This window comes from Cervus canadensis, chromosome 11, assembly GCF_019320065.1.
Source record: "Cervus canadensis isolate Bull #8, Minnesota chromosome 11, ASM1932006v1, whole genome shotgun sequence".
Classification (NCBI taxonomy): domain Eukaryota; kingdom Metazoa; phylum Chordata; class Mammalia; order Artiodactyla; family Cervidae; genus Cervus; species Cervus canadensis.
Genome location: NC_057396.1, coordinates 45,666,736 through 45,683,064, shown reverse-complemented (window position 1 = coordinate 45,683,064; position 16,329 = coordinate 45,666,736). Strand labels below are relative to the sequence as shown.

Here is a 16,329-nt window from a genome sequence, read left to right as displayed (position 1 = left end):
CACATTTGAGTATGTCTGATGTAATTAGTATCCACAGATTTCTTTGGGAGGTCCATCTTCTCTACTTACGGTACCTTTATATCCTTAAATATTGCCACCATTTCCGGACCACTCTTAGAGTCATCTGTGATTTCTATCTTACATTCTGTATACAAACCGCTGGAAAACCATGCCGATATGTGTTTTGAAAACACAGCCAGAATTCAATCACTCTTAATTGCCTCCCAAAATGCCTCCCTTATCCAAAACACAATTATCTCTCACTTGGATATTTTCAGAAATTTCCTAACCATTTTCCCTGCTTCCATCCCTACCACCAACTCTGTTTCACCATAGAAAATGTCTTGGCCTGAAATATTTTATGTTTTATAATGTAACAAAGCAATGATGGAAATATTTGATTATGTATTCTGTGCCCAAGTTATTATGCCAAATATTCATGGTAGGCAAAATAATGGCTCCCAGAGATGACCTGGATAATAATATGTTATTATCCTGGAACCTGTAAATATGTTAGCGTTATACAACAGAAGGAATTTTGAAGATGTGATTGAAGTTGAAGCCCTGGAGATGGGAGATTACCCTGTATAATCTGGGTAGGTCCAATCTAATCATATGAGTCCTGAAAAGTGGAGAACCAGAGAGATGGCAGCATGAGAAGGACTTGACCACTGTTGCTGGCTTTGAAGGTGGCAGAAGGAGACAGTTAGCTAAGGAAAGTGGGCAGCCTCTAGAAGGAGAAAAGGCAGCATATTGATCCTTCCCTAGACCCTCTTAGACTCTCTAGGAAAGAACATAGTGTAGCCCTGCTGATGCCTTTGTTTTAGCTCAGTGAGACTCTTGTCAGACTTGTGATCTGCACAACTATAAGATAATAAATTTGGAAGAAGAATCTAATAGTCCTTTGATATATGCTGTTGCCAAGATTTAAGTAACTTACTTCAGTCTCTCAGTTAATAAGTGGCAAAACCACGATTTAAAGCATGGCCTATTGGAGAGTTTTCATGTTTAAAACTCATACCCTAGAGAATTTCACATGCCCATCCATTTACCACTGATTCCAATTCAAGATGTTCTAAACCCATAGCATACATTCATGCCTGTATACCAGACTGGATATTAACATATTGTCACTGTGTATGTTTATATTTTGCATATGAAGTTTTGTTCTGTTGTGTGTCCTCACAGTGAACTCAAGACCTGTGAAAACATTTCCTCTACCAGGCTGGGCAAATTCTAGGGCAGTGAATGCTGCCCTAGATCTCAAAAACTACTTGACAATACCAGAATTATTTTTCCTCTAGACAAAAATGCTACTTTTCTCTCAAAACAGTAGTTACTGTAGTAGCATAGTGTGCATTCTGTGATGAAGCTTGGTGTGTGTACATGGATCTGGTGATACACTGATCCACACATGTGTGCATAGACTTTCAATATATGGCCCTTCTCACTGCTCTTCTCTCACACTAGCCTAGGAGAAGAGCAGCTGGTATATCAATCCAACCTTCTGAAAAACCTGAGCAAAATATCCCTCAGTAAAATTAGTTGCAACAGGCATATTATCAAACAGGCAGTTGCCAAAATATCAATATCAATAACATTGAATCTGGGAAGCATACCACAGTCTGTGATGTCATTCAACTCCATGCTAATGTGTGCCAAACTTGTTAATCCAAAGAGAAAGAATAGAACTAAGAGCAAACAAGCAAAAAAATGTGGCATAGGGAGTGGCAATAAATATTACTTATTGCGTATCAACATTTTATTACAGTAAACAGTGAAGACTCTTTCCTAACAAATCAGCAAAGCTTTTTAAACGTACTGCACAGTGTTCTGTCCCTGTCCCTGTTACAGGGAACAGTGCTAAGCACTATTTTGGCTTCCCTGGTGGCTCAGTGGTAAAGAGCCCCCCTGCTAATGCAGAAAACACAGGTTCAATCTCTGGGTCAGAAAGATCCCTGGAGAAGAAAATGGCAACCTACTCCAGTATTCTTGCCTGGGAAATCCCATGGACAGAGGAGCCTGACAGGCCAGAGTCCACGGGACCACAAAAACTCAGACACAACTTAGCAACTACACAGCAGTGACAACAATAAGCACTATTTTACAATATTTTTATAAACTTCATGAATGGAATAAGAAATGGCAACTCACTCCAGTATTCCTGCCTGGGAAATTCCATGGACAGAGGAGCCTGGCAGGATACAGTCCATTGGGTCACAAAGAGTTGGACACGACTGAGCACACATGCATAAACTTTATGGAAGTGAATCTTCCAATATATCAATACTTTAAAATGCCCATAATATTTCATATATAGAAATTCATTTAAAGGAAAAGCATCAGAGATGCCAGTCACATTTCATGTAGGGGAACATTTATTGCAGCATTATTCACAGAGGTAAATGTAGACAATGCTCAATGGTGTAGAAATAAAACATTTATATTGAGTCATAGGATGTTATAGAACCTTTAAAATTCATGTATATAGCATCTGATGTGGATGGTCATCCTGAATCAGGAAATGGGAAAGCAGGAATCAGAGCTGAGGGTTTTATAGGGCAGTAAACAGTATAGGTTCTGAAAGACACAAAGTCTGAGACAGAAGCAAGAGGCCAGAGGCAAATCAGGTAATCTAACGTATCAAAATGGTAGAAATAAGCTTAAAAGCAAACAGTAATAACAGCAGCAAAACCTGGTTGCTGCATCAGTGAATGTTGTGTTTGGGCCACTATTCACAAAAAATATCAAGGTCCTACAATGTGCACCGGCCTTATGTGACCTGGTGAAAGCCTAATTTCTTCTCTTCTCTTTGATTCAGTCTTGTCATATTTAACAGCAGTTTCTCCTTCCTTGCTGACTTGGCCAACATTAACCATTTGATTTTAGTGGACAAAGAAACATGTTACTATTGTTTGGTCGCTAGGTAATGTCTAACTCTTTTATGACCTCATAGACTATAGTCTGCCAGGCTCCTCTATCCGTGGGATTTCCCAGGCAAGAATACTGGAGCAAGTTACCATTTCCTCCTCCAAGGGATTTTCCCAATCCAGCGAGTGAACCCCGCATCCTCTGCATTGCGGGCAGATTCTTTACTGCTGAGCCACGAGGGATGCCTATGAAGAAATGTAGCTCTTCCTATTTTCTCTTTATCAACTTCTTCCAGCTATTCCTATTCTTCCTATTTATTTCATTCCTCTCTGCTTCCACCATGTCTTATGTGCTTCCATCAAAATTCTTTATTCATTCATCTTTTCAAAAACATCGTTTGCACAATATGTGTTATTGAAAAAGATCTGAGGATGTAACATTGCCCAAATACACAGACTCTAGTGGAAGATATAATTACATGGGAAATTATAATGTCATATTACAATTACTCAAAAAGGGGAATTAATAGAGATCTTTGCTACTAAAGAGGTACAGTGAGATGGGATGGGTTCTGGGACCTGCAACCCTTTGCTTCAGTATTTGCAATTGGACAAATATCTCCGGTAGCAACAGAATGCAAAGAAACAGTAAGGGGTTAAAAATAACTGCATGTATGTACAGTTGTGGCAAATTATGAACAAGATGCAAAAAGACCAAAAACTTCAGCTGCCACTTCTGAAGTGTCAAGAGTAAAAGCAGGACACTGTGCATGATCCCTGCACACAGCTCCACCAAGAGGGTGGACAGAGCACCCACGCCAGCCTTCTGGCCTGACCCCTGGACTTGCCTCTAGCCTCATCCCATTTAGGGGGCCAGCTCACCCCTCCTTAGTGACTGAGCAATGAAACATGTTACTTGGTTTCTGTCCCTTGTTCTGCAGCATAAGCCCCAATAAACCCTTCCCTGAATTTCTCATCTGGCCTCTTATCAGTTTCTATTGATTAAAGAGTGCAAGAATTCTGACTAGTAACAATAGTATTGGCATCCCCTGGAAGCTTGTCAGAAAGGCAGAATAGGGTGTGGAGAAAAGGGAACCATTTTGCACTGTTGGTGGGAATGTAAATTGATATAGTCACTAAGGAGAACAGTATGGAACTTACTTAAAAACCTAAAAATAGAACAACCATGTGACTCAGCAATCCCACTACTGGGCATATGTCCAGAGAAAACTATAATTCAAAAAGACACATGCACCCCTATGTTCACTGCAGCTCTATTTATGAAAGTCAGGATATGGAAACAACCTAAATGTCCATCAAAAGAAGAATGGTTAAAGAAGATGTGGCACATATATATAATGGAATTATTACTCAGCCATTAAAGGAATGAAATTGGGTCCTTTGTAGAAATATGGATGGACCTAGAGACTGTAACACAGAGTGAAGTAAGTCAGAAAGAGAAAAACAAATATTCTATATTAACTCATATATGTGGAATCTGAAACAAATCGGTATAGGTGATCTTATTGACAAAACAGGAATAGAGAAACAGAGGTAGAGAACAAACAAATGGACACCAAAGAGGAAAGGAAGGGATGGGATGAATTGAAAGATTAGGATTGATACTATATATAAAATAGGTAATTAATGAGAACCCACTGTACAGCACAGAGAACTCTACACAATGCTCTATCACAACCTAAATGAAGGAAATTTTTAAAAAGAGGGGATATATGTATATGCTTGATGGATTCATTTTGCTGTGCTGTGGAAACTAACACAGAGTTTTGCCAAGAGAACACACTGGTCATAGCAAACTCCCTCTTCCAACAACACAAGAGAAGACTCTACATATGGACATCACCAGATGGTTAATACCAAAATCAGATTGATTATGTTCTTTGCAGCCAAAGATGGAGAAGCTCTATACAGTCAGCAAAAACAAGACCAGGAGCTGATTGTGGCTCAGATCGGGAACTCCTTTTTGCCAAATTCAGACTTAAATTGAAGAAAGTAGGGAAAACCACTAGACCATTTGCTGCTGCTAAGTCACGTCAGTCGTGTCCAATCCTGTGTGACCCCATAGACGGCAGCCCACCAGGCTCCCATCCCTGGGATTCTCCAGACAAGAATACTGGAGTGGGCTGCCATTTCCTTCTCCAGTGCATGAAAGTGAAAAGTGAAAGTGAAGTCGCTCAGTCGTGTCCGACTCTTTGCGACCCCATGGACTGTAGCCTACCAGGCTCCTCCATCCATGGAATTTTCCAGGCAAGAGTACTGGAGTGGGGTGCCATTGCCTTCTCCGACTAGACCATTTAGGTATGACCTAAATCAAATCCCTTATGATTATACAGTGGAAGTGACAAACAGATTCAAGGGATTAGATCTGATAGACAGAGTGCCTGAAGGATGGAGGTTTGTGATATTGTACAGGAGGCAGTGATCAAGACCATCCCCAAGAAAAAGAAATGCAAAAAGGCAAAATGGTTGTCTGAGGAGTCCTTATAAATAGTTGAGAAAAGAAGAGAAGCAAAAAGCAAAGGAGAAAAGGAAAGATACACCCATTTCAATGCAGAGTTCCAAAGAATAGAAAGGAGAGATAAGAAAGCCTTCCTCAGTGATCAACGCAAAAAAATTAGAGGAAAACAATAGAATGGGAAAGACTAGAGATCTCTTCAAGAAAATTAGAGATACCAAGGGGACGTTTCATGCAAAGATGGGCACAATAAAGAACAGAAATGGTGAGGACCTAACAGAAGCAGAAGATATTACAAAGAAGTTTCAAGAATATACAGAAGAGCTATACCAAAAGATTTTCATGACCCAGATAACCACAATGGTGTGATCACTCACCTAGAGCCAGACAAAGCTGGAATCAAGATTTCCAGAAATATCAATAACCTCAGATATGCAGATGACACCACCCTTATGGCAGAAAGTGAAGAACTAAAGAGCTTCTTGATGAAAGTGAAAGAGGAGAGTGAAAAAGTTGGCGTAAAACTCAACATTCAGAAAATTAAGATCATGGCATCCAGTCCCATCATGTCATGGCAAATAGATAGAGAAGCAATGGAAACAGTGAGAGACTTTATTTTCTTGGGCTCCAAAATCACTGCAGATGGTGACTGCAGCCATGAAATTAAAAGACGCTTGCTCCTTGAAAGAAAAGCTATGTCCAACCCAGACAGCATATTATAAAGCAGAGACGTTACTTTGTCAACAAAGGTCCATCTAGTCAAGTTATGGTTTTTCTAGTAGTCGTGTATGGGTGTGAGAGTTGGACCATAAAGAAAGCTGAGCGAGAATGGATGCTTTTGAACTGTGATGTTGAAGAAGACCCTTGAGAATCCCTTGGACTGCAAGGAGATCCAACCTGTCCATCCTAAAGGAAATCAGTCCTGAACATTCATTTAAAGGACTGATGCTGATGCTGAAACTCCAATACTTAGGCCACCTGATGCGAAGACCTGACTTATTGGAAAAGACCCTGATGCTGGGAAAGATTGAAGGCAGGAAGAGAAGGGTACGGCAGAGGATGAGATGGTTGGATGGCATCACCGCCATGGTGGACATGAGTTTGAGTAAGCTCTGGGAGTTGGTGAGGGACAGGCAAGCCTGGCATGCTGCAGTCCATGGGGTTGCAAAGAGTCAGACACAACTGAGCGACTGAACTGAACTGAGAAAATAACACAACATTGTAAAGCTACTATACTCCAATAAAAAAAATTCTAAAAATAGAAGAAATGCAGAATATCAGATGTACTAAATAAAATATATACATTTTTGTAAGATGCCTAAGAAATTCATTGACATTCACATTTGAGAAGCACTGATGTAGATCACATAGGTATTGGAACAACCTAGCCCCATACAATCAAGGGGGGATAACAAAATATAATTGCTAAAATGAGATTTTAGGAAATGAGCATTTTCCCATGGAGAGTTAGGGAAGAAGGCAGGAGAGTAAAGGGTAGAAGGAGATAATAAAAGGTTAAAGAAATGCTGCAGACACAGGCCACTGCTGTGGTGTGTTTTATCCTATAGGCAGATTGAGCACAATATTAGGAAATTATGAAGCAGGAGAACTAAAATACAAATTTCAAACAAAACAAAATCAAAACAAACTTTTTAAAAAACTCACAATACTCCACTGTTGTTAATTTATCCTTAAGTTTGAAATCAGAACATCTAGGAGAAAAAAGCTATTTTAATACAAACAAATTTTATGTCAATACAAAATAAAATCTCTTTTCTCCTAGCATTTGAGGCAGAATTTTGGAATAAATAAACACCTTAATATTACCTTGGAGAATAGAATGAGACAAGGCTCAGAGGAGGAAAAAAAAGCATGTCATTTTCAGGAACTTGAAGATGTGTTCAGGAGGGCTGAAGCAGAAAGAGTAGAAAGACAGCATTTTGGGATAGAACTCTAGATGGGTAGGTGTGTGCAGAGAAAGCATTTGAACTGGTCAAATCCTGGGACAGCTCAATTAGACAAGACACTCTCTGAAGAAACACTGATCATTTTCCCCTCTGTCTGTGTACCCACTGCTTATTATTCCTGGGCTGATGAATAATTTAAAGCCCTTGGGCTTGTGCTGAGAAAGCCTGAGGTTCTGCTGTGTAGCCTCTCCTGAAGCCCTGCTCACGGACTAGCACCGTTCTAATTGGCATCCTTAGCATAGCCAGAAGGATTTTCATATTCATATCCCTATAACAACCTGGGCATCTCTGTTTGCTTTTATATCTCGGAAACTTATTGAACTGTGCATTTTTTTCCCACTGAGTTTCAAATATTTCTTGGCAAAGTTATCCAGGGCTTTAAAAAACGTCTCCCCCATCTGCTGAGGTGCTTTCTGGGGGAAGACAATGCTTCTATTAATGCAGAAGATATCCAAAAGTGGCAGCATATCTTATCAGGTTCTTGATGAACTCCTGGAAATAAACATGTCTTTTCAGACTTTCCTGGGTGTCTCGCTGTTCACTGAACCCAGGGCAGGCAAGGTGCAAGTGGGGAAGCTGGGAAAAGATGCAAGGAGCTGTAGGTTCATTCTTTGCTGGTTGGCGCAGCAGCAAGGCAGCAGCAGCCACGCTGTGTACTCTCCCAGGCTGATCCAGTGGACACAGCCTATGCGACTCAACTACAGGAGCTTTTCAGGCTGTGCTGATATAGGTCGTTGCACATGAGAAGTGCTATAAATGATCTCAGTTGTTGCCTAATCATGTATTTACTAAAGGTGCAGGGAGAGTGAGAGGCCATAGCGCAAGAGAGACTGAGCGCTGCCATCTTGGCAAAGTGCTCTTTCCTTACACTGGGCATCTAGAATCTTGCGACAGAAGGGGAAAAAGAAATTAAATAGGGTAAGTAAGGTCTCTGCTCTGCAATAATTCTAGTGGTAGAATTCATCCTCTTCTTCCATATAGCAGACCTTTGCAAGGCAATGTTCTCTTCTATGCCAAGAAGCATGTTTAATTAATTATTGGACTTGAAACTCACCAACCTTCTCAGTTTACTACAAATTGTCCAACTGTATTAAGTGGACAAAGACTCAGAGCTGCTTATGCGTTTCCATAGTTTTGACAGAGACTGTCCGTTAAACATGGTTAATATCTCCATCACAGGGATAAATACACTAGTGTCAGTTTCAGGCCAGTCATCAGAATAGCCTGTTGCTTCTGGAAACTGGCAAGGGACACACCAGGGTCATAAAGTTTTGTCATCATCTTTAGCTGTTTCCTTTAAAAAAAAGAATAGGCTTTACTCTTTAGAGAAGTTTTAGGTTCACAGCAAATTGAGGGGAAGGTGCAAAGATTTCCCATCTATTTCTTGCCCCTACACATGTGTATGCTCTCTATCTGTTAACAACAGTGACCCCCCCCCCCCCCAGCAGAGTGTTTCATTGATTGCAACTGATAAACCTACATTAACGAATACATCATTATCACCCAAAGTCCATAGTTTACATTAGGGTTTACTCTTGGTGTTGTGTAGTCTGTGGTTATGGACAAATTATAATGACATGTATCCAACATTATAATATCATACAGAGTATTATCACTGTCCTAAAAATCCTCAATGTTCCATGTATGAATTCCTCCCTCCCCCCAAATTCTATTTATCACTGATCTTTTTATTATCTCCAATAGTTTGCCTTTTCCGGAAAGTCATATATAGCCATTATGACTGACTTCTAATAGGTTTCCTTCATGTTTCTTCATGACTTAGCAGCTAAGTCCTTTTTAGCACTACAAAAATCCATTTTTGGGGATATATCAGTTTATCCAGTCCCCTACTGATGGGCATCTTGGTTGTTTACAAATTTTGGCAATTATGAATAAAACTTCTATAAATATCCATGTGTGATGTTTGGTTTACAGACATAGGATTTTGACTCTTTTGGGTATATAGTAAGGAGTATAGCTGCTTGGTTTTATGATATGAGTATGTTTAATTTTGTAAAAAACCACCAAACTGTCTTCTAAAGGGGCAATACCATTTTGCATTTCCATCAGCAATGAATGGGAGTTATTGTTGCTCCAAATCCTCAACAGAATTTTGATATCAGTTTTGGAAGTTTTGCATTTTAACAGGTATGCAGTGGTATTTTATTACTATCTTAATTTCATATCCCTGATGACTTATGATGTGGAGTATGTTTTCATATGCTCGTTAGTTGAGTTGCTGTCTTGTAAGTTGTACAGAGGTAAAATTGCTTTTCAATGAGAACTACAATCATAATCCATCTTCAGGATTATCTTTTGGGGAAAAAAAGAGAAGTTAGTCTGAGAAGAAACTGCTGTCCACAGTCAGTTGTTTGGGGCATAAAGGGTTAGCAGGACACAGCTGTACGGAGTTCTCTCCTAGGAATTGTTTTTCTGCTGAGTAAACAGCTCTCACCTGGCTGATCCTGGGCTCCTTATAAAGTCTTTCTCAAGTCTGAGAGTTCAATCATTCCAGAAGAGTCCATATGAGTTCTCCTGAAAAAAACAGAGCTTCTTTGGAGATGGTTTAAGGGGGTAGGGCTGATGAGGAAGTATTTCCTCAGCCTTAGGACAGAGACCTTTCTGCTTGTAAGTATGTGAGATGGAGATAATTCTCTCTTTAAAAGACTCTCTGCTAATGCCTGGGCTGACTTTCAAAGGATAAAACCTCCCTTCCTGGACCCAGAAAAGTCTTTACTTGAGGTCAGTGTTTCAGTGCAGTAAAGTCTTTTCTGAATACATCAGGGACTGTATAAATCTTCATATAGTTTATAAAGCCAACTGTTCACAGGAAACTGGTGAACTCAGCAGTACATATTAAAGAGGTTTGTATTATGTGTGTGTATGTGTATATATATATATATGTTTGTTGTTGTGTAGTCACTAAGTCTAACTCTTTTTGTGACCCCCATAGACTGTAGCACACCAGGCTCCTCTGTTCATGGGATTTTCCAAGAAAAAAAAAACTGGAGTGTGTTGCCATTTCCTTTTCCAGGGGATCTTCCCAACCCAGGGACTGAACCCACATCTCCTCATAGGCAGGTTCTTTACCACTGAGCCACCAGGGAAGCCCCCCATTAATATCAATATATTATATCAATTGAAAACAATTGCTGTATTGTTCGAAATAGTTATGAAAATATCTACTGCAGTCATGAGCATGTATTCATTCATTCCACATTTTTAAAATGTTTTAAAAATAAGTAAAGAGAACAGAGTGAATTCATAGAGAACAGAGTTCAATTCTTAGATTTGCCACATGGATAAAAGTGAGAAAGTAACATGACTTTGCTGAACATTTGTTTTGTAATCTTAGCCTCAGTGTTCTCATCTGCGAGAAAGCTAGTAATACGCGATGCATGTGACAGTAATAGATGTGAAGCTTTGTAATGGGGCAATCTATTTACAGGTTCTTGGTGGTCTGCTTACAGGATGTTTAAGTCAAAGTTCTTAAAGAATTCCCCATGGGGAAAAAAAAGAGACATTTAAATGTATCTTTCCAAGTTATTTGCTAGTTGCTTGTTAGTTTTGGTACAAGAACAGGCAAGAGCAGTTTAAGAATCAGAATTTTAAAAAGGGAAAGGTGTTCCTACTTATGCATTTTAGTTAACAGTTCTCTGAATTAGAATAGACCTGTTTCCCTTTGATTTTATCAGTTGAAAAAAGATACCATAAGAAGCTTACAGAAGAGTGGAAAGAATGATTTAGAAAAAGAGATAAAATGTAAACTGTTTGGCCTGTAGGAGGCATTGAAATATTATCACTATTGTTAAGGAGAAGACTAGCTTGGACATTTGGCTAATCCACTGAAGTCTCATAATTTACTTACTATAGTAAAAAGAGCATTAACCCAAGAGCTTGCCTCTGCTATGGAAGCAAACATGGGTCCACTTGCCTTTGTGCAGTAAAGCTCATCTACTGATTGTGGTGAAGAAAAGTGCAGCATTTAGCGCAGAGCAACGAGCAAGGAGTTCGAGACAGCTCATGCCCAAAACACTCAAACTCATGGATCACCTGGCTTTCAGAAAAGCATTTTTAAAGGCAAGGTGAGGGAGAGGTGTTCCAGGGCCTGCAAACAGCTTGTGCACAATTCTCTGATTGGATGATGATAAGGGATCAGGGTATTGTCACAGGTTGTTAGCGTTATCAGTCCTCAGGTTTCAGTAAGTCTGGGGCAACTTGCTCCTGGTCATCAAGTAGTTAATTTGTTCCACTTGGTGGGGGTTTAGCATCTACAAAAAAAAGAAAGAAAAGAAAACCCTCAGGTGTAATGTGCATTAGATGATATGACCCTAATGGCAGAAAGCAAAGAGGAACTAAAAACTTCTTGATGAAGGTGGAAGAGTAGAGTGAAAAAGCTGGCTTAAAATTCAATATTCAAAAGCTGAAATCATGGCATCCGATCCTATCACTTCATGGCAAATAATGGGGAAAAAATGGAAACAGTGACAGACTTTATTTTCTTGGGCTCCAAAATCACTGCGGACAGAGACTATAGTCATGAAATTAAACAAACAAACAAACAAAAAATGCTTGCTCCTTGGAAGAAAAGCTATGACAAAACTAGACAGCATGTTAAAAATCAGAGACATCACTTTGCCAACAAAGGTCCATATAGTCAAAGCTATGGTTTTTCCAGTAGTCACGTATGGATGTGAAAGTTGAACCATAAAGTAGGCTGAGTGCAGAAGAATTGGTGCTTTCGAATTATAGTGCTGGAAAAGACTTGAGAGTCCACTGGACAGCAAGGAGATAAAACCAGTCAATCCTGAAGGAAATCAACTCTGAATATTCACTGGAAGGACTGAAGCTGAAACTCCAGTCTTTTGGCCACATGATGGGAAGAGCCAACTTATTGGAAAAGACCCTGATGCTTGGAAAGATTCAGGGCAGGAGGAGAAGGAGTGACAGAGGATGAAATGGTCGAAGGCATCATTGACTCAACGGATATGAGTTTGAGCAAATTCCAGGAGATTGCAAAGGACCGGGAAGTCTTTGCGTCCTCGGGGTCACAAAGAGTTGGATACGACTGAGCGACTATAAACAACAACAAAATGACTTCAGAAAAATTTGCTTTTATCATCAGATCTAAATTTGAGCAAAGTTCAAGTATTAAAGATAAATACAAGCTTAATAAGAAAATTGTTAGTTTATCTCCTTTATTACTATATACCAGTATGTTTACATGAACTCTACTTCTCATTCGAAGGGCTCTATATCAGGAATCACAAAATGCCTGACATTGTGTCTAGGGTCTATCAGTATTATCAGATGCAATTTAATTCAATTATTCAATAGATACTCTTACACACTAGTTTTCCTGGCTTTGAGATCAATGGTCTGAGAAAACTGATGTAGTCCTTGCATTTTCCTGGGGTTCATTTACACCATACTAGCCCTGTCTCTGCTGTCTCAATAGAAGGTGCTACTGTCTTTTCCTTAAATACTGCTATTCCCCAAGGCCTTTTTTTTCAGGCCTCCTCCTGCTTATATTTTATTTTTCTAAGATATTTTTCACTATTCCTGTGACTTCAACTCAGGTGTCAGTTTAACTCTCAATCCGTATTGTCAGGGCAGGAATACTTTGTTTAGAATGCATATTCTAATTCCTGCAAGGCAAAGTGAGGCCTTTCTTGCAGCTGAGATCCAAGGGCTAACTCAAAATCCATGAATTTTAATTTTTTACGCATTTCCTCTTAATTCAAATTTTCCAGTCATTTTTTTTTTCAGTAAGTCCTCCAAAGGCTGCCTATATTGAACATTTTTCTCTCCTCTCAAATGCTCTCTTCATCACAAGTTCTATAACCAGTTATTCCCACTGAAGTTGAAGCCACTCCTTACTCATTTAGGGCTGGGAAAAACTCATTAAATTAATTAACACTGAAATATTTGTTTTTCCCAAATCATGTATCAACCATGTTGGAGTGCTAGGTCTGATTCTAATTTGGTTTGTCAGCTATTTATTCATTCATATTTGTTGAAGGAACACATTCATGAATGAGAGAGGATATACACATACTTTAAAAACCAAGCATTCTTTCCACAGATAAAAATAGGGTATCATAAAACTTAGGACACACTCAGAGGAACTTATTTGATCCTAAAGATTTATTGATCTGAGTTGAATATATGCTCATATCCTCAAACAGAGAAGATGGTTCAGAGTCATCATCCACCATCTGGATGTACATCTGTCTTAATGAGGCTTTCTGAAGGTCCACAGACCTACCTTTAAACCCATCAATTCATTTTTAATATCTCTTTTGTAATAATGGAATATTAAGAGTCACACTTAGATAATTTTGCTCCAATTATTATCTGCTTGCAATGACTTCATTTGTTCTTGTTAAGGTTAACTTAAGCCATATTTCTTCAGGGAGAATTTTCCTTACATTATCAGATTCACAGTTACTACTTCAATAAATGCTTTACCAACTATATACACTGTAGTCTATTTGTACAGATTGAATGACTTTTCTTAGTATTTAATTTTTATCATTACCTCTTGCATATTTTATTCTGTAAAATATATAATAGTATCTTAACTATACTGTTTTCATTGGATATGCAAAAACTTTTAATGGACCTCTTAAGGTTTTTGTCTTGGAAAGTGAGAAGAGAAGTAGGAAGAATTGCCTTTTGTGTTGTCTTAGATTTGTGTAAAAATACTCTATCTGTCCATAACCATAGAATCATAGATGTGGGAAATATCTTACCATTATCTAATCTAATCTCCTCTTATATCCATGTACATAGATATATACTGAAGCCTAGAGGTAACAAGTGAGGCTCTGGTAAAACTCAACTGCTCTGGATTTAGTCCTCTGTCTCTTCCCCTAAGTCAACCAAGATCAACTCTAAACCTAATAAAAGTAAATAATAATGCACTTACACTTAAGAACAAGACACAGTTCATTAGTGATCCTAAATTGTATGATATGTGGAAAGCATGAAATCCTCTTTCATCCCTGTTTTTGCAGGATTTGCTCCTTTTTCCCAGTGAAATTTGTCTCCTTCACTCATCATGCCATCCTTTAATCAGAGCATTTTCTACTCTACAGTCTTCTTTCTTACTGGCATCCCTGGTTTTGAAACCTACCATGCCTGGACCTTCATCCCATTCTGTTGTCTCTATGTCATTGCCATCTCGGGGAATGGCATGATCTTGTTCGTCATCATCACTGAGTCAAGCCTTCATGAACCCATGTACTATTTCCTCTCCATGTTGTCCTTCACGGACCTAGGACTGTGCCTTTCCACATTGGTCACCATGGTGGGTGTTTTCTGCTTCAATGCCCGAGAAATCAGCTTTGATGCCTGCATTGGCCAAATGTTCTTTATCCATGGTTTCACATTAATGGAGTCCTCGGTACTCCTTGCAATGGCCTTTGACCGCTATATTGCCATCTGTAACCCACTGAGATATGTCACAATCTTAACCAATTCAAGGATCATCAAAGTGGGCTTTGCAATTGTTATTAGGGGGACAACAGCTCTGGTTCCTTTACTCCTTCTCCTTAAGCGTCTGTCCTTCTGTGGAAGTCATATTCTGCACCATTCATATTGTTTCCATCCTGATGTGATGAAGCTTTCATGCACAGACACCAAGATCAACAGTGCATTTGGTCTGGTCATTGTCATCTCTACCGCTGCCTTGGACTTTGTTTTGATCCTCCTCTCCTATGTCCTGATCATCCACTCCGTGCTCAGCATTGCCTCCCCAGAGGAGCGGAAAAAGGCCTTTGGAACGTGTGTATCCCACACAAGTGCCGTTGCCATCTTCTACATCCCCATGATCAGCTTGTCACTTGTACATAGATTTGGGAAGCACGCCCCTCCCCTTGTACATACTCTCATTGCCAACATTTATCTGCTCATCCCTCCTGTAATGAATCCCATAATCTACAGTGTGAAGACAAAGCAAATTCAGAAGGCCATGGTCAAAATGGTTCTTTCTAAAATAATTTAGAGCCATTTCCACTGTATTCTTTCATTAGGTTGTCTTCTCTGACTGATGTTTGATCATTCCCTCATGTAAGTTACCATGATTCATTAAAATATGTTCATACATGCTTTATTCTTCTGATGATCCACTAGCTTACTATATGCAGAGTTCTAAACTGAATTCTTTGAGAACAGGATGCATGTCTTGTGTTTATGTAAGCCTCTCACAAGTACTGCACCTGGCATGGAATAGGATCATGCTTAAAATATGTCTGTAAAAGGACAAATTAAACCATGAATGAGTGAAGTGAAGTCACTCAGTTGTGTCCGACTCTTTGTGAACTTATGGACTGTAACCTGCCAGGCTCCTCCATCCATTGGATTTTCCAGGCAAGAGTACTAGAGTGGGTTGCCATTTCCTTCTCCAGGGCATCTTCCTGACGCAGGGATTGAACCCAGGTCTCCCCCACTGCAGGCAGACCCTTTACCATCCGAGGCACCAGGGAAGCCCCAATTTAAACCATAAATTGGAGTCAAAACAGTCTCAGCACCTCTAGTGTATATAGCTATCAAGGCAAGTCTGATATAATTTTGATCAGCAGCAAAGTTTAATTTTCAGCAATTCTCAGTTACTGGAGATGCTTACTATTCCCCCAAATAGAGGATCATGAATAAGTACAATAAACAGGAGGAAATGTGAATTAAAATGGTATTTTTCTATTTCTTAAAAGAGTTCTTCAGACCCTTTGGTAAATTTTTTAACACTTTAAGTATTTAATGTCCAGTGATTCATCTTCTAAATATATGTCTAATGGGGGAAAGTGGGCAAGAATGTTATGATATGCTGTGACATTCAGCACATTGTTATATGTTGTAATTTATATGATAATTTAGAAACTGAACATCTACTTCAAAATATCTGAAAAATAAAACATGAACTATCATGAAAAAGGTAGATAATGATATAAACATATATATTAACAGAAAAGATTAAAATATAGTGTACTATCACTGTTGTGTGTATATTTCATTT

The 16,329-nt window shown here is 39.1% G+C and overlaps 1 protein-coding gene across 1 annotated transcript; it reads left to right on the top strand.

The window, feature by feature from the left end:
* Window positions 1–14,376: 14,376 nt before the first annotated feature.
* On the top strand, window positions 14,377–15,321 carry LOC122450459 (olfactory receptor 51F2-like). The gene has a single exon (XM_043482825.1). It carries the CDS (start codon window positions 14,377–14,379, stop codon window positions 15,319–15,321), a length of 945 nt encoding a protein of 314 aa, XP_043338760.1.
* Window positions 15,322–16,329: the final 1,008 nt, after the last annotated feature.